Here is a 17,833-nt window from a genome sequence, read left to right on the forward strand (position 1 = left end):
CACCTCTCTCCTCAGCCAGACTGATGATAAAAAACTAGTTCCTATACAGTAAAAAGTGAAAATAATAAGGAAAAACCAAGTGAAGTATGGATAGAAGATGTGTTTTTCCAAAGGAAACCGGCTTGTTTGCTTTTCCTCCTCATGTTTCCAGCCTGCTTCATTATTACAGCAGCATATTTCCCTGTGGTATAATTGCAGCATATGCAGCGCATGAATTTTACTGCCAGCACGCAGCAGGCCTGCAGGTGAGCCTATCAAACATCTGGTGGACTCCCTGGGTACCTGTGTCCCATAGTTAGCCCACAGCCTCCTATACATGCATGTAAAGGGAGACATATAGAATGTAAACGGTTTATTCACCATGCCATCTGTCCGTTTTAATATGGCCATAGGCCATTTTAAAGTTAAATGCTTTTAATAAAACAGTTGAAAACAGATGGAGAGGGGAAGTTATGGTAGTTATACAATGAATAGGTAACATGTGTTACCAGTGAGTGTGCCTAAATGTTATATTATGTGGTGAAAACAGTAGAATCTTTATTAAGTGAATATATATATATATATATATATATATATATATATATGCCTGATTCCCACAGGAGAAAAGAACATAAGGAACGGACAGAGTTCACAGAGGTTTCTGCTTTTTGATGAAGACTATGATCTCTGTGCTGCTGCCTCTCCCTGTGCTGTGAACTTTATCAATAAAGAGCAACCTCACTACATTTACTGCAATGACAATCTCTCCACTCACTCATCACAACAGGATACAATTGTTAGTTAAAAACAAGAACATGAATTTAGTCTTTTTGCAACCTTATGTAAAAATCGTTTAACTCTGTCAAATATCAGATAGAGAAAAAACAAAAACCTGGATGATGAGTTTGCTTTAACTGATGACTTTGATGATGACTGATGTCAGAGAGGCTGACATGATTTTAAGAATTATCCAGGGTTTATCACAGATGTTCTTAGCTTTAAAAATGACCTGAAAAAAAAAGATTTCATTAAAGTTCACTTTTTTACCCCAAACTCCTGAAAGGCAGTCATGTGAGTATTATATACATGTGTGGTAACATATGCCAATCAGGTGAAAAAACACAGCTAAAGTGGGGTTGGGAGAGAAATGGTCATCTATTGTTAAAGTCCAAATGGATAATGCATAATGGTATAAACCTAGATAGGTTTCATTTGCATATATATCTATATTTTCTTTTCTTAATGGGAAATGCAAATGTGCCATTTTGTGGTGAGTGTGTGTTTGGGAGCCTTCGTGTTGAATAAATGTGACTCTAGGGTATCCCCACGCACCTCGGCATATTAATCATTGTGACACGTTCACGACCCTTCTAATAAGACAGGGGGCCACAGTGCACCCCCCTCAAACATCCCATCCCACCCCAGCCTCACCTCCCATCTTTGTCTCTCGGCCAGTCCCAAGGGAAAGGAGAGGGTGGTGGGGGAGGCCGGGCTCGAGCTAGGATGGACGGGGGTGTGTGTGTGTGTGTGTGTGTGTGTGTGTGTGAAGTTAGACCCCCTCATTCAGAAGCCCTCCCCTGGGACAACGGCAGGCACAAGACTCCTATTAGGACTGAGCATAGTAGCCCCCCAGGAGCAACAAAAGACACCTCCTAATGCTCCCTGTTCTAGCTCAGTGAACACACACACACACACACCCATGGAAACATGCAACTGCACATAAACACACAACATGCACAAGGTCCAAACTGACCGACATCAGCAAGCAGACTCCAAGCTCATTGCTTTTAGTGTTTAGGGTTATATATGCTTGTATTATAAGGGGAACGTCTGCAGGACATCTCCAGCAGGACGGGGACAGAGGTTGAAAAGAGGGAGCGTGCAGTGAACTGCAATAAGGTGGACAGCTGGACAGCAGGAGGCCTGCTGGGGTCTCACTGCTTGTGTTTGTGTGCATCCACACTTGCGTGGAAGACGTTAATATCAGAAGACAATGCTCTGCTCTAAGTTAAAACCAAAAACTTTTCACGTGTTTTACTTAAGCAGATATTTAAACAGGACAAGGCAGAAATATGGTTTTGATTGATTTGCTCTGTTTTGAAGTGCTGCTGCTTTGGACTGATAAAAGGCTTCAGTCACAGAATAAATTAATATAACTTATCTGAATTGAGTCTCACCACCACGTCACTGCATGATTAAAAAACTATATAACAATGTTTAACTGAATTATTAGAATTAGAGACCATCATGCACAAAGCTGACAACAGTCCTTAGGAAACTTTGTACTCACTTTGTACATATTGAATTTAGCCACTAACCACTATGGTCCGAACCACATTATGCTTTAAAAGCTTCCAAATAAAAAAAAGAAAAGAAAAGAAAAAAAGAATATGGGAAACCCTGAGATGATAAGACCAAACATAAAATACATTTATGGATGTTATTTTAAAGATGAGCAGAATTTGATTTTATTTTATTTTTTTACTTTTACTTGCGATTAATTAAAATCGTTTTGTTTAATTACTAAGGTGAAACCTAATGTCGTTTATATCACAGTGATTTAGAAAAGCCCTGATGACATATTGCACATATTGCATACATCTTTGGTTGTATTGCCATCACCAGCATGTTAAGACTTTCAGTCAAGTCCCCAGAATGCATCATGGGATGGTGAGATCTGAATCTTAGTTGGCAGACATCACCTGCACAGCCAAACAGTACAGCAAACTACAATTACTTTCTTGGATATTCAGACTTTGTGAGTTAGTCTATGTGTGGTTGAAGAAGGGAGAACAGGATGATAAAAACTCACACAGAAGACGCAGATTACAACTAGAAAATTAATAGTAAAATTACCTCAGAAATGAGCATTACTGAGTTTTATGACTATAGACATAACTGAGTAAAAATGACTTTAAGTACCAGGGCTGTTTCAGTTTTTTCATGGGAACTGTAGTTTTTCTCTGCTCCCCAAAAGTAATCATTGTTTTTCAGTATCACAAAGGTTCAGATTAATTTGGCAACGGCTGTAGCAGATGTTGATGTTTCTTATAGTATGGAAAGTAAACCCAAGGAACACCCTTTTTTTTTTCAGGAAGACTGATGAAGGAAATGCTAAATGAGAGACTGTACTGAGTTATGGGAACTAGAGGAACAGAAGTTGTGTTCAAATAAACTTGTCCCACAGCTTCATTACATTGTAACATGCTACAAGTGACAACAGCACATACTGCATAAACACCAGCTAACACATTTTGGTTGTTGTTACGCAGTCAAACCTCTGGAGTCGTGTTCCTCCCTAATGAGATATGGTCACTGATTTTTTTTTTTTTACCATGATCAGAGCAAAATGTTTATCTTTATCCAGAGTTATTGCCTAAAAATAAACTGGAGGAAGAATGAGATCCATCTCTCCAGACCATCTGAGAACAGCTCCAGGAATTTATATTACAATACATCTGTGTTGGAAATCATTTGACAATAACAAAAGCACTGAGCCTGCTGTATCAATGCATTACATTAGATGACATCAGATTCCGCCTTAAGTAGACATTATGTAGATAGATAGTCAAGTGTCACTTTCTCAATGTATTCTGACAGTTTGCTATACTGCAAACAAAATCAAACAAAATTTTATTTCTTTACACTCCATGCTGCCTCAGTCAGTTGCAAAGGACCAGAAAGTTGGTCCTTGTGCACTGAAAAGGGTGTGATCCCTCACTGGCTTCCCAGTCATGAACATAGTCACTTACATTTGCTGGAGATCCCACAACTAGGAATTGGTGTGAGAATTTTGCCTCCATGCCCCCCATGTTCTTGACATTGTACATTACTTTTGATGTGCAAAATACTAAAAACACCTGATTTCACTTTGACAATTATGCAGATGACACCTACATTTATCTCTCTCATCACGTGACATCAGCAACTAATCAACTCTTAGATGAGCCTAAACTTCCAACAACTACAGTAAAAACAGGCAAAACTTTGATAATTCTGTCCTCTGCGTCCTTTGCCTTTACTCAAAGGCAAAGGATGCAGAGGACGTAGTTTGGCTGGAACACACTTCTAGGATATGTAAAAAAAACAAAAAACAAAAAAACTAGTTTGCTCACCATCTTTAGACTATTATATATTAAAGACTTTCATCCTGCATTCTTTTTTATATGTTGGTGTTTTCAGGTCAGTATACATTCTCATTATTGATGAATTTGTTGTTGCTCAACCTGGAAGTGTTTCTGTTTGAGCACACTCAGCTACTTAAAAAAAATCCCTGAAGCCACCCAAATCTGTCAGAGCCTGAGCCAAGAGTTCTCTCTAAAGACAAAGTCAGTGTGGCCACTTGATGCCAAACCTCCCTCTAGGAAGCATTTTCTTTATATGCAAGAATTTTTATGCAACACGAAAATCCATCTGTGCTGTACATTATATAAATCAAACTCTGCCCTTGTCCCTAAAGAAATCACTTCAGCTGTGCATTTTCATAATGAACTTCCTGGGGTGATGTGGGTATGGCAGGCAGAAATACAACCACAGGTGATAAATACAGCGAGAAGCTGCTCTTCTTTGCCGAAGAAAAGAGGCTAATTAAATTTTCATGTAGATAATCATGAGGTAATCCACGGTTAATTGTACTTCTTTCCGACACAATGGCTCCCTCATGGGATCCAACATTATGCCAATGCAGCATTTCCTTTGCTTAAACGCCTCTTAGATTTAATGGACTCTTCCATAAACTGATCCTCAGCAGCTCCTCTCACACGACCACACAAAGCTTGAACGCATCCATCAACAATAATCCCCTCAATGATCTCCATTTTATCTTTTCATTCCCCTCCTCCTCCTCCTCACTCATGTCCCTACACAGGGCTTAATTACTGGTGTGAAGTAATTATTTCCTTTATTAGTGAAACGTAACATCTGTTTCAGGTCTTTTTAATTGTACCTATAAAACCCATCCATGATTTCTGTCCCTTTAGGATAGGATTGGGCTGCTTGTTGCTCCCTGCGGACTCACTCGCTTCTTCCCTCCACCCCCCACCACCCCCCTCCATACCCACAGCATGAGCTGTGGTGCACCTAACTCGATCGCACTCTTTGAAATCCTTTAAAGAGGCAATGAGGAGCTCAGCAGTGGATACACACACCAGTAGAGAAAGAAGGAGACAAAAAGTATTCTTGCATGGCCATGCCTCTTAACTGATATAATGCAGTCTTGCATCCATTCTCCAAACTCCTCAGTGTTGTATTTTTGGTGAAAGCATGCATTAAATTCCAAAGCAACATATTCCCAAATACCAAAAGAAAGGACCGACTGCAGGGACTGGTACACGGGAGCGTGGGAATAGGGGAAGGAGGGTGGAAGGAGTGAGATTCCTGAGGTCCTGGGGAAATTTTGTCCCTGTATTAATAGACTTTGGTCCCTTTGAAATTTTATTAGCCATAAAGTTGACAGTATGTTGTGCAATTTCTACAGTCCTATAGACCTTTCTTTCTTAAGTTTTTACTCCTTTTTAAACAAACCGGTCGTGCCCCAGCGTCCAAACAATTCAACACCAAAGTTTATCTTTCCCTCAACTGATGCCAGCAACTACACAGGGAGAACAGGTGTCATCGTCAAACTGAGACCTCCATGGAATAAATAAATCTATAAAAACCTCACATAGTCATCAACTTCCAGCAAACACTGGCCAGCAAGTTGAAGACAGTCCGACTTCTGCTGCTCTGTCCTTTTAGCGCTCTCCCTCTTAATTTTTATGGTTCCTGCACCTTCAGGAAATGACCCTTTTATAGGGTCAACACTATAAAAGACTTGTTTTTTTGTGGGAGTGGTTAGTAGATGAGTGTGTGTGTGTGTGTGTGTGTGTGTGTGTGTGTGTGTGTGTGTGTGTGTGTGTGTGTGTGTGTGTGTGTGAGCGTGTGTGTATGTGAGTGTGTGTGTGGTGGGGGATAAGTGTTCAAGTTACTACCGGTTCGTCTTTGCTGCCAAAGAAAGAGACCCGATGAGGTTAATAGTCTCCTCTTCCAATATATCACATAGCTGTGAACTCTGTGACCCTTTTTGTCAATAGGAGAACTTTTCTCTGGAGTGTGTGTGTGACTGTGTGGGTGTGTGTGTGTGTGTGTGTGTGTGTGTGTGTGTGTCGGTGTGTCACTATGTGTGAGCATCCTTATGCGTCTACACATATGTGTGCAGGCACATGTGGAAATTCATACCTTTACATGTGTGTAGATGTTGATCTGATGTACTCCAGAGTTGTGTAAGCCTGTACTTGAGCTGAATGTGCCTCATCTTAACAGGATTACATAATAATACCAGTATAGCTCTTTGTTATATTAGCCTACACACAATCATGATGGACAAGACAAGATGTGGGTATACAATAGTTTAACAAAGTGAGAAGTTTCAGGAACAGCTGAGTGGTGATTAGAAATGTTTGAAAGGTGATTTTCTTTATGTCTAAACATTTATTTAAGTGTTTCTCTACAAGCAGCCACTCGTTTCCCACATTCTGTACACACAGATACTGTATGTCCATTAGCTGGAATAAAATTTAAACATGTAATAAAGGCTGGGAGGGAGGGTAAGCCAGTGCTGCTCTCTGCTGGATTCTCTGTCACTGGACAATCTCAAAATTACTGTCATGACACACAATAAAAGTTTACCCAAAGCAAAAACTAAACAAGACTACAATAAGATCTTGTTGAATGGCTTTTAACTTTCCAAAAAAAAAAAAAAAAAAAAGTGGTGATAAAAACCACAAGAGCAGTGATCATAGTCTACAGAGGTGCCACTTCTCATCACATAAATCCTAATACTGGTGCGTTTCAGCAGATAATTTGGAAGTAGGAGAAGACACAGAAATATTCCTGGTGAGTTTCTATAAGTCAAATGCTGCGCGGTCAATCAGCTTCAAAACATACAGAGAGACAGAAAGGAGGAGAAGGTCGCCAATGGCAGAGGAAGGTCTGGTCTAAATGTCTTGGACAGGTGACAAATGGGAGACTAGTGGGGTGAAATCCTCACCCCACCTCAGGCAAAACAAAACCGAGCTCTAAAATACACACTTTGCACACATGTCCACGACAATCCCACACATAAATCAAATGTATACAGACTCCAGCAGTTCAGCTCATACGTTAATGCAGATAGACTAGCTGCAGTAGAAAACAACCCTGGTAAACTGTTCATAAACTGAGTCACCTTTTATGCATGAATAGTGAGTGGAGCGGATACCTACACAACACACTGTACAGAGGGAGATGTTTTAGTACATAAAGTGCCGCACTATGATATAAATAGCTGTACTTTTCCATGAAATTTCATAGTAATTAGAGACCAGGAAGCATGGACCCTCTCAACCCCCACTGCGGCACCCATGTACCTTGAGTGAATACTAAGAAGCAACTCTGGCTCGGGTCCAGTTCAGTATGTACTGTGTGAACCCACATGGCCCATCAAAGGCAGTGTGCACGACCGTGAAAGGGTGATTGGGTTCGAGGTGCGCAGGGAATAGTGTTTGAAGTCCTCCTTCTATCAGAGAGACAGAAAAAGGCACTTTTAATCCTGTGGGATCACTAAGGCGCCACAGGCAAAAAAGAGATGCACTCATTCTCTCAACTCTTCCATGAGTACCGGAGAAAAGAAGAGGAAGGAGAGAGGGGGCTAACGGGGAGGAATGTGGGGGCGGGGGGAGGGGGTGACAGGGGGGAGAGAGAGAGAGAGAGGGGGAGAAGGAGCAGATGATAAAAACTGCAGCTGATGTAAAAAAAAAAATAAATAAAAAGAGATGAGGCAAACAGAACAGAGAGGAAGTGCTGTAACGTCAGATACGGCGGTAATGTCAGTCATTAGCTTCACTGGCTGACATGAGGCTGTCAGAAATACGCAATTAGCAGTCGGCGTCATGCATAATACCTTTCCTCTTCTGACTTGAGAAGGTGTGTGTGTGTATGTGTGTGTGTGTGTGTGTGTGTGTGTGTGCGCGCAGAGGATGGGAATCAAAGAGTCAAAAATATAGTCTGAGGTTACTGTTTCCCCTGTAATCTACAGCTGAGTGCACTGAGATGAGTGTGTGTTTCATCCTGTCTATATTTACAGGTGGAGAGGGAATAGTCCAATATAGGACTGATCTGCACTTCAGAGAGATCACAACAACTTATTTGAGAAAACCTCAGTTGTCAGCATGTATCACATACAGTATGTAAGCAAGACAGACAGACAGACAGATAGATAGATAGATAGATAGATAGATAGATAGATAGATAGATAGATAGATAGATAGATACCATTTTGTGGAAATGTCCTAAAAATAACTGACACATAATGACAACTCAAATCATTTACAATGTCTCTACAAGTCACCTGTAAGACAAAAGACATCAGCTGATCTCCTTAAAGGTGAAATAAACAGCTCCACTCACATCAGCACCGAACAACAACAACTCTCAGAGGAAGCATTTCTTATGACATACACAGGGTTTTGTAAGTGGTATTTAAAAATTATACCAAGCTAAAGGAGTGTTGGGCGAGGAATGATTCAGATGACTATAAACCTGCAGTTACAACTGACAACTGATGGTTTCTTTCTGCTGCAATCACAGAGACAGGTGGGGCTGTCAGGACAGGTGAAGAAGGCATCATTATTAAACTACAGGATACAGGATAATCTAAAGATAAAACAAATTTAGTAAGAAGGAACTAAGGTCCAGATAGATAGATAGATAGATAGATAGAATTTTGTGGAAATGTCCTAAAAATAACAGACACATAATGACAACTCAAATCATTTACAATGTCTCTACAAGTCACCTGTAGATAGATAGATATTAGAACGAGAAATTAATTAAATCAGACAACTCATAAGGCCACGGTCTCCTGCACACAGGCCCATCTTTGTTCACTCGTGGAGTTGAAAAAAAAAACCCTGATTATTTGCAGCGTGTTTCATCTGCCTTGTGCAGAATATATTACGTGTGTAAATGTTGTTGAACCCCGCGTTTCGCCAGGAAAAGGTCACACACTCCCCTCGACACTAAGTGATTCTCTGTCTTTGTGTACTCGTGGTGAAAAAAAACGAGCTGCGCCTATAAACTTCGCATTTAAAAGGCAAGTGCGGCCGAGGGGGGCCGCTGCATGAGGGGAACAATAGCAGCTTTTTGGACACACTTTTTCTCACTGCGATGAACAGCAGGGAAACCGGTAGAGCCTCCTATAAAAGACCGATAGAGCACAGCTGCCAGGGTTCAACAGTAATTTTATAAAATGTCTCCAAGGGGCCTGCCTGCGGTTTATCTGTGGATTTATGGTAAACCATAAGAGGGCGAGCAAATTGTCAGGGGGCAATAATCAGAGGGCCTCACGACGTGATCATAACTTCCAGAAATTTAGGGCTTTTATGCAAAACAGGACATAAAGGATAAAGTGATGCAACTGCCAGCCAAATGCTGCATTATCATTAATAATGCACTTGACATTCAAGCGGGTCTGTCATGCGTTTACTCCCCGTCAGGCACAAAAATGATCCCAAAGAGGGAAAGTTTGAACATGACAGCAGGAGGCTGGACTGAGGAGTTGAGCAGCAGCTAAATATTAGACACCCTGCCCCAACAGGACTTAGCCCTCCTCCTCCTCCTCCTCCATCATCATCATAATCATAATCATCCTCATCGCCATGAAAACAAAAGTTCATCAGGACATATTGGAGCTGTCTGTTTCAGAGTGACGAGGCTCTTGATGCTGCTGATTATTGATTTATCAGGTCCACACATAATCCCTATTTTGACAGCCGTGGCCAGCAGCTGACCAGAGCGATTTGTCTAATTTTATCAGTCCGCTTCAGGCACACAGAGTGGACCCCAAACCCACCACCCACCCCCTCCCCAATCTAGATCTCAAAAAGTAGGTTAGGTCACTGACTTGGCTGAGCCCCGGCGGCTCCACTGTCCACGCAGCAGGCCTTGAGCCACTTGAACCTATCTGCTCCGCAATTACGCGCATGACGCATTTGGAGACAATATTGTTGTTGGGTTGTAAACCGTTACTCACGCTCAGAGGCCATGGTGATCACGGACTCCGTGGTGGCGTGGTACTCATCCTCCTCCATAAACTCATCCTGGGACGATGCGTCTCCCTGGAAGTCGTGATGGTCCAGGAGCTGCTGGAGCGGAGGCGCCTTGGGCAACAGCTGATTGACCACCTCCCGGCTGATGTTGGGCGCCTGCTTCAGGCGCAGCTTGCTTAGGATCTGGGACTTAATGGTCTCCAGTCTCAGCACTTTGCTCTGCTCCCTCCAAACGCAGGCGGAACACTCGTGAGCACCGGCGTCCTCGTCCAGCAGAGACAGCCCGGCATCCGTGGGCGTCTCGCTGGCGGGAGGCAGCAGCAGATTGGGCTCATCGCTCCCCGACTGTCCCAGGGAGATGAGCACCATTAAGCACAGTAAGAAGTTGTACCTCGGCATGACGATGCGCGGACACCAGGCAATGCAACTTTTGCTTTCTGTTTCTTGTCTGTTTTACTCCCTTTATCCCGTTATATCCCCTCTCTCGGATGTGCGCCGCTCCTTGCCTTATCCTTCAAAAGGCAGGGAATCAGTGTCATGCATCTAATCCAATACGATCACCCCGAAGTTGCTTTTTTTTGCAGCAGGAGCTTTTGCAAATAAATTTTCAAAAAAAAAAAAAAAAAAAAAGTGCGTTCCAGTGTGTCTCGGTACAGTCTGTTTTGATTGAAAGTTAACAAATTATCTATCTGATGAATGCATAGCCCGCTCACATGTAGTATAATGGTTGTTTTGTGGGTCTTCTGTACAGTTTAGTCCATGGAGGTGTGTGAATGTTCAGAAGTGTCACTGAAAAATGTGCAAGTGCGGTCAAAAAGGGGCTCTTTATATATCTCAGCTGCCCGGTGTCGTAATCCGTCTCCATTGGCTAAGATTGCAACAAAAGGCTTTTAGGTCTGTCACCAAGTCAAGAGGGACAGAGCGAAGGGAGGGTGCACGCACTGTTATGAGAGTATAAATGTTTTTACAGTGCCCAAACAGTGTCTCACATTAGAGATATTGCCCAATTAGATTATTATGATGATGGCATACACTGTGGCTCATACTCATTGTTAGAAATTATTTTAATGGTGCAAATTGAAAAAGAAAGAAGCCGCATGGATTCCCCCCGAATTCTCCACATCCACCCACAAACCACACGCATCTAAATATTTATGGTGTATTTTGAAAGAAAAAAAAAATCACTGAAGATGGATCTACATGGAGATCTACCAGATGGTCAGGTGCTGATTATTTAGTTGTTGCAGGAGGTTTTCCCCAAGCAGGGCTCTTAAACTGAGCGTCAAAGTCTCCATATGAAGCAGGAAAGTAGATACATGCCCTTCTCTACAAACTGATGGATCAATCCTGCACCATTAAGCTTTTACACATGCTAAATCCGTTAGACAGCATGGTAAAACAAATAAATAAATAAAAGAAATGCTTAATATAACAGTAGGTTTTTACAACTATGCAGCAGTGGGTCTGCATACCTCTTCATATGGACCTGCTTTAAAATGAATTTAGACCAATTTATGAAACTGTTATATAAGACCAATTAAAGTGTCATGATTTTATGTTTTTTTCTCAATTCATTGTTATGGATTGTAAAATGTTAAGCCTTATATGAGTCATATTTCATCTATGAACCCACAGTATATGCAAAACCCTCAGGTTCTAATCAAAAGTTGCCCAGCTACAAACCATTTAGAGATATTGTTTTCATGACTGGATACAGGTTTAATAAAAGTTGTGTTATTTCTGGAACAGAGTTCTACAGTTGCATCTCTTATAGCAATGAGTTGCCTGCAGTGAATTGTGGCATCACTGACCCACTAGTGTCATCTGCTGGAGGAAAACGCAGTTGCAGCTGCAGAGCACATCATGTTTCGTTTCTGTCAACCCCAGGGAGCACTTTATTAAACGACAGATGAGAAGAAAAAACAGTTTAAACATCATTTCAGACTGAGTTTTTCACAAACTTACATTACTGACTGACCAACACAACCACTAAGATTAGAGTAACAACCTCTATGTGAAGCACCAAGCCAGACCCAAGTACTAACACCACACTCTGCGAATAGATAACAAGAGCAATATCAATATCTTACATTACACTACACCAAGTTTCAGGAAACTAATAAAGATCTGATTCATCTTTGCAACAATGGATGGTGATAGTTAGGACAGCACCTCTAAAGATCACTACTTGACATGTTATATCTTTTTTGTTTAATATGTTTAGTCTAAACAATTCCTTTAGTGCTACATGTTTTACTGGCATGGTGAACTAATGCCCTTGTTTTTGTGTATTTAATTTTTGACTTCAAATGAAAAGAAGTGTTACCCACTTAGACAATTTGCAATGTAAATTCTTAGCATCAAATATGTCTATTGATCAAATACAAAAACGGTCTATGTTACACAGTATTTACATGTGCTTACTGATATATGAACCTTATTTCAAGCTGTATCAGACTGTATCATAATGACCAGTGTTGTTGGCATGTTTCCATGACATTTCTCTCAGCATGGATGCACACACTCATTCATCTCATGCTCCTGCTGGGGATCTGCATAAATGCACTGCTTGGGAGCTTTATTTGGACAGGACCTGCAGCGTCTAAATATCTGTGGAATATCTGCAGGACAGAGCCTCACCATGTCTCTGCCATCTCAGTCTGCTGTAAACACCAACTCTGTGTAGTCAAAACTCTCCAAAGTCTCTCCCTCTGCAAAGACTAACAGAATGTACACTGCTCAATTGTGTTATCTGATCTGACTGCACAGTCATGTTGAACTTTATGTTACTTCACTGCAATAAAAAAGGATGCTGTGTTTACCAGAGCTCCTTTAGGTGGCAGAGATAATATACAATGTGAACCAATTCATATTATTGAGATTACTTTTTGAGGATGTTTGTTGTGATGTTGAACAGTGTACAGAGAGTTCAGAGAGCTTATCCTCACTGATAAAATTGTCCTTAAAACTCAATAAATTTCTACAACACCACACACCACAGTCTTAAAATGACCATGTAATTGAATCACCTCTCTAAAACAGCTTCAGCACAAACTGAACATCATAAACTCTATGAAGGGAGGATTTGTTGTAGGACTGCTGCCCTACACTGTGTTAGTTTGAACAGGTGTGCCTAATTAACTACCAGTTAATCAGTGTATGCGCAAAGTAACAAAAGTATAAGTACTCATTATGCAGACTGGCCCATTACACAAAAATATATTACTGGATTACAGTCAGTAATATCTGAATGTGTAGATCAATCTAATGCTTCAGCTGGTAAGAGCAGGGCCAATTTCAATGACTTTGTATACTGCTGGGTAACTTAATCTATAATATTACGTTATCATTTACTCAAGTAAAGTACGAGTAACACCAACTGCACTTGACTAAATGTACTTTGTTGCTTTCCACCACAACAAACCATTAGACTCACCTAGAAATACAGGCCTTGTTGTCATTTCACCACGTAGGCCTTGACAGGCGCCATGCTGCTTATCTGAACTTAAAAACAAACACAAAACTAATTTATTTTTTAACTCCCCACATCTCCAAACATGACTCCTCTGCGATCTTTGACTTTTTCCCGTGAGCGTGGGCGGAGTGAGGGCGGTGTTAAAAGACAATTTGGTCCCCGTGGCTTTCCGTAGATCACGGCCTGGGCGTCGACTGTACACTCACTGCTGCTGCGTAGGAAACAAACACCACTTCACCCAGAGAACTCGGAGGTGTCTCTTACATAAACAAAGACTTAATATAAAACACAAAAAATGCATTCAGTCACGCTGGACAGCAGTGGTTCGCCAAGGAAGCGGACGTTTTCTCGGGGACTGAGCGAGGACGAGTCTCTCCGCAGCATTATAAAAGAGGTGGGCTCAGAGAAATCACGACGTCGTCGGTGAGAGGGTTTGTTTAGAGCTAAAGTTAACCTCACTGCTGTTTCACCCTACAATTATAGCGTTTTAATCATTTATGTTAGAAAATGTAGTCCGGGTGGGACGTTTAGCCATTTTGTTAACTGTTTAAACGAACAACGGCTCAGAGAAACAGTCATTTGTTTTGATCAGGCCTGTGGCTTCAGTACACTTCCCCAATTATTAGCTGACTCTTTGTGTTTTTGTTTTGCTCTGGCTGTATGTGATGCTGGGCTCTACCTGAGATGTGTCTGTTTTTATCTCCTTATCAGACTGAGAGTTCATCCAGGCGTCTGGCACGAAGCGACAGCCGAGCAGGCACCCTGAAGAGGAGGAGTGACAGTCAGGTAAGAGCCAGACATCATCATGGACAGGAGCCGAGAGTGGCCAGAAAAATCGAAACACCTGTAATAGACTCTACCTTATCAAACCTGACCATGGTCCTGATTATATCTGTTAATCAGTAGTGCAGTACAGTTTTGACATACTTGCACATTATATTTTATGTTAACTTTTTTGCTTCTTATTCGATAACATTTGTTTGACAGTTATGGTCACTATGATACAAGGTAGTGTTACAGATTAAACCAGTAGTTTCCAGCCTAGTTGGGGCCTCTTGGTTCAGATGACTATGAGCTGCCTATTTCTCCTGTTATAATTAGTAGATGGTTTCATTTACATTGTGTTTTGAGGCTTTAAGAGGTAAAAGTACCCACCATATCCCACAAATCAAAAACTGGAGAAAACTATGAATACAAAATAGTGCGCTAGAGCTTTGTTTTTCCATCTTTCTTATCTCAGTACTCAACTCACGACCCCTCAGATTTATCCTAGGACTCTTTAAAGGGAGACCTAGGTTGGGAACTACCGGACTAAACGGCTCCACCTCGACCAGCTACAACAGTAAAATGCTTCACACGTTGATGAATCAGCACTTAATAATGTCATATACATTAATGTATCAGTCACAGGGGAACACACACTATTTTTTTCTGATAATACTTGTGCACTTATACTTAAGCATAATTTTGAGAGCAGAACTTTATGTCTTTTATGTCTCTATTTTTACATTGATGCATCAGTACTTAAGTGCAGGATCTGAAAATTTGCCCTCAATGTCACAGACTGTTTTTGTTCTGTTTACAAATGAACTTTCTTCTTTCAGCAGTCTGATCAGGATCTCTTCATGGGACTCCCAGAAATGGTGATTATGTCTTACTCTTATTCTTATTTTAATCATTATAAATAGAATGATGTTTATTACTCTTTAAAGCCCTGTTCACAGTTCTGTCAGGCATAATATTAGATGAATATTCCTTTACATATGGAGGGATCTGAGAGCTCACCAAACACTTAACCTCCCACTGACTGGCACACGCTCCTCTAAAATTTCCCACACTGATTTGTATGTGTGTTTGGGCATAGCTGGAGCTGCAGGCCAGCTATGACGAGGTGGTGCAGGAGCTGCGTGGGCTGGAGGTCGAGCGAGAGGCTCTGTTGTTCCAGGTGGATGTCCTGCAGGACACGCTGGAGGGCGTAGAGGAGCTGCTGGCTGAGGCCCAGAGGGAAGCTGGACAGGCTAGTTTGGTATGTCAAGGCCTCACCAAATAGTGTAGGCATTTACTATTCCCTTGAGACCCTTTAGGACTTTCTAATATAACGCTCTTTTGTTCTTAATTGTAACAAGTAAGTTTGAAACCAACAAGCTGCCGACCCTCTCGTGATGTGACTGTGTCTCTACATTTGTAGGAGTTGGAACGAGAGAGGGAGGCCAAGAGGAAGCTGGAGAGCATGGTCTCCGCTCTGATGCAAGAGGTGGAGAGATTAAAAGAGGTAATGTGACAATTGAAATTATAATATTATGTAACGTTATGGAGACATAATGTTTTGGAATTTGTGTATAAAGATGTAAAGGCCTATGGAACCTGTTATCTAACAGTTTGGCAGGAGCATGATCACTTTTTACTGAATGTGAATAATGGAGATGGAGCATGTTTGGCTTGTTCTCCTGGTGGACATGATGATGATGATGAAATTTCACGTCATAATGTATTGGTTGTCTGTTCTTATATATCGATATAGTTCAGACAGTATTAAACTCAGAGTCATTACAATTGGAATTGAAATGCATTTAATTAATTTTCTAATGGAATTATTATTATTATTATTATTTTATCTGAAAGGGCTCTTCATTTACTAGTAAACAATTACATTTCTTTCTGCAGGAGAGGAATAACCAACCATCTCCTCCTGTGAACACACATGGATGTGGAGATGAAGCAACAAGACAAGGACACCAAATGAAAAACGATGCCAAGGAGCAGAGTCGAGCTGCACGCACAGAGGAAAAGGACTCATCCCTGTGTGAACCTCACAGCAGTGAGAGCAGACGTAGAGGGTCTGAAGAGGCGGGGCAGGACAAAGGAGCTGAGGATGAAGGAGGTGTCCTGACGAAGCTGCGGAAGATGGTCAATAAACCCCTGTGCCACATACCCTCCCTTGCACTGGACAACCCGCTCTCCGAAGACGGGGTCCACCAGAGGCCTTACGAAAACTGCATTGAAGATGGGAGAGATCCTTCGCCTGACAGGAACGACTCGGATGACGTAAGTGCCTATGAGGATGCATCTGCTGACACTCCAGAGCAGGATAAGATCTTTCCAGGTGATGGAGACCTGTTGGAGCTACCCAGTGATTCAGAGAATAAAGAGAAAAGTCCAACCAACAACTGTCAGGGCAATGATGGTGAGACCCAAGAACCCAAGAATCCTGATTCGTGCGTTGTGTCTTAACTTCATCTGTTTTACCTGCTACTGGGAGAAAAGACAGGGATTATTATTGAGCATTCGAATCTTATCTTTATGTTCTTAGAAAACTTTGAGGCTGTCAACAATGCTCAGAGTTGATGTAATTAGAGCTGCAATGATAAATCAATTAGTCAATCAAAGGAAAATAACCTGCAACGATTTCAGTAATTGGAAAATGCCAAACATTCACTGGTTTCAGCTTCTCAAATGGGAGGATATGCTGCTTTACTTATCAGATATGATGATGTCAAATGTTTTGGGGATTTGGACTACTGATAGGATACAGGCAATTTGGAAAATTGTGGTAATCTTTCCATATTTTTGGACATTTAATCAAGAAAATAATTTGCAGATTAATTGATCATGATAATAGTTGGTAGTTGCAGCCCTAGCTATAATACACTGTAGAAGAAATTCACAACAAGGTAACTCAGGATCCAGGTGGTTTACCAGCTGGAATTCCACAAATGACTACTTTATATTATTTGCCAATTATTTCTTTTTAATATGTGTCTTAATTTTTTTTTTTTTTTTAATCTGTGGATGGACATGGAGAATACTCCATGCTGCTCTGACCGTTTATCTCTTTGGTTATCTTTTAAGAAAGTTTGTTTGTACACTAAAAGCTGCCAAGACACAAATCAGGATTTACCTGTGTGCAAAATACAGTGAGCTCTGGAAGAATTCAGACTGTTGCTGTTATGGCTCCAATCATAATTACACCTTTAGATATTTAGACACTCACAGCTAGAGTTCTTTTCAAAATGGGATGAGTAAAGGCTCACATACAATAAAATAACCTTAAAATTGTCTTGCGTTAAAGACATTTGGTCTCTGTTCTCAGTTGCAGAGCTCACTGTAAAGAAGGTTTACGTCATGTTCGACATTGGTCTTTGACAGCAAAGATCAGATGCTGATAATCGGGCAGTTGTTGATAAGGTTACAAGTTAGGGTTTTTTTTTTTACATAAGGGAAACGCTGCCTCACTAATTTCACAAGAACATTTATTTTTAAAAAACTTTCACACTGTCCCTTTTCCTTGTTTTATTTGAATATTTTAGGGAAATCG

General features: G+C 41.1%; 3 protein-coding genes across 15 annotated transcripts in view; 1 reads left to right on the plus strand and 2 right to left on the minus strand.

Annotated features, from left to right (window-relative positions):
- Positions 1-14,277, minus strand: part of LOC108886438 (growth/differentiation factor 11) — an 89,028-nt gene extending 74,751 nt beyond the window's left edge. The window contains exons 1-3 of one of the 9 annotated variants that reach the window (XM_051074456.1): positions 14,198-14,277; positions 13,480-13,547; positions 12,684-12,763 (exon numbers count right to left, since the gene is read on the minus strand). Coding sequence is in view for 2 of the 9 variants with exons in the window: in XM_051074462.1 (XP_050930419.1) it covers positions 10,028-10,442 (415 nt within the window). In the remaining 7 variants the exon portion in view is untranslated. Of the gene's footprint in view, positions 1-10,027; positions 11,937-12,683; positions 12,764-13,479; positions 13,629-14,197 lie in introns of those variants that run through there. The other 8 variants (XM_051074462.1, XM_051074457.1, XM_051074458.1 and 5 more) reach the window with 8 other exon arrangements.
- The window catches only part of si:ch1073-456m8.1 (leucine-rich repeat flightless-interacting protein 2), a 67,804-nt gene extending 50,483 nt beyond the window's left edge, over positions 1-17,321 (plus strand). Inside the window, exons 1-6 of one of the 4 annotated variants that reach the window (XM_018681300.2) lie at positions 13,764-13,912; positions 14,230-14,304; positions 15,123-15,161; positions 15,383-15,544; positions 15,707-15,790; positions 16,183-17,321. In XM_018681300.2, the coding sequence (XP_018536816.1) occupies positions 13,814-13,912; positions 14,230-14,304; positions 15,123-15,161; positions 15,383-15,544; positions 15,707-15,790; positions 16,183-16,749 (1,026 nt within the window). In that variant the 5' untranslated portion in view covers positions 13,764-13,813 and the 3' untranslated portion in view covers positions 16,750-17,321. Of the gene's footprint in view, positions 1-13,763; positions 13,913-14,229; positions 14,305-15,122; positions 15,162-15,382; positions 15,545-15,706; positions 15,791-16,182 lie in introns of those variants that run through there. The other 3 variants (XM_018681301.2, XM_051074463.1, XM_051074464.1) reach the window with 3 other exon arrangements.
- The window catches only part of LOC108886436 (advillin), a 118,475-nt gene that overhangs the window by 43,869 nt on the left and 56,773 nt on the right, over positions 1-17,833 (minus strand). The window lies entirely within an intron of this gene.

This window comes from Lates calcarifer, linkage group LG12 (assembly GCF_001640805.2).
Source record: "Lates calcarifer isolate ASB-BC8 linkage group LG12, TLL_Latcal_v3, whole genome shotgun sequence".
In the NCBI taxonomy this organism is placed as follows: Eukaryota; Metazoa; Chordata; class Actinopteri; family Centropomidae; genus Lates; species Lates calcarifer.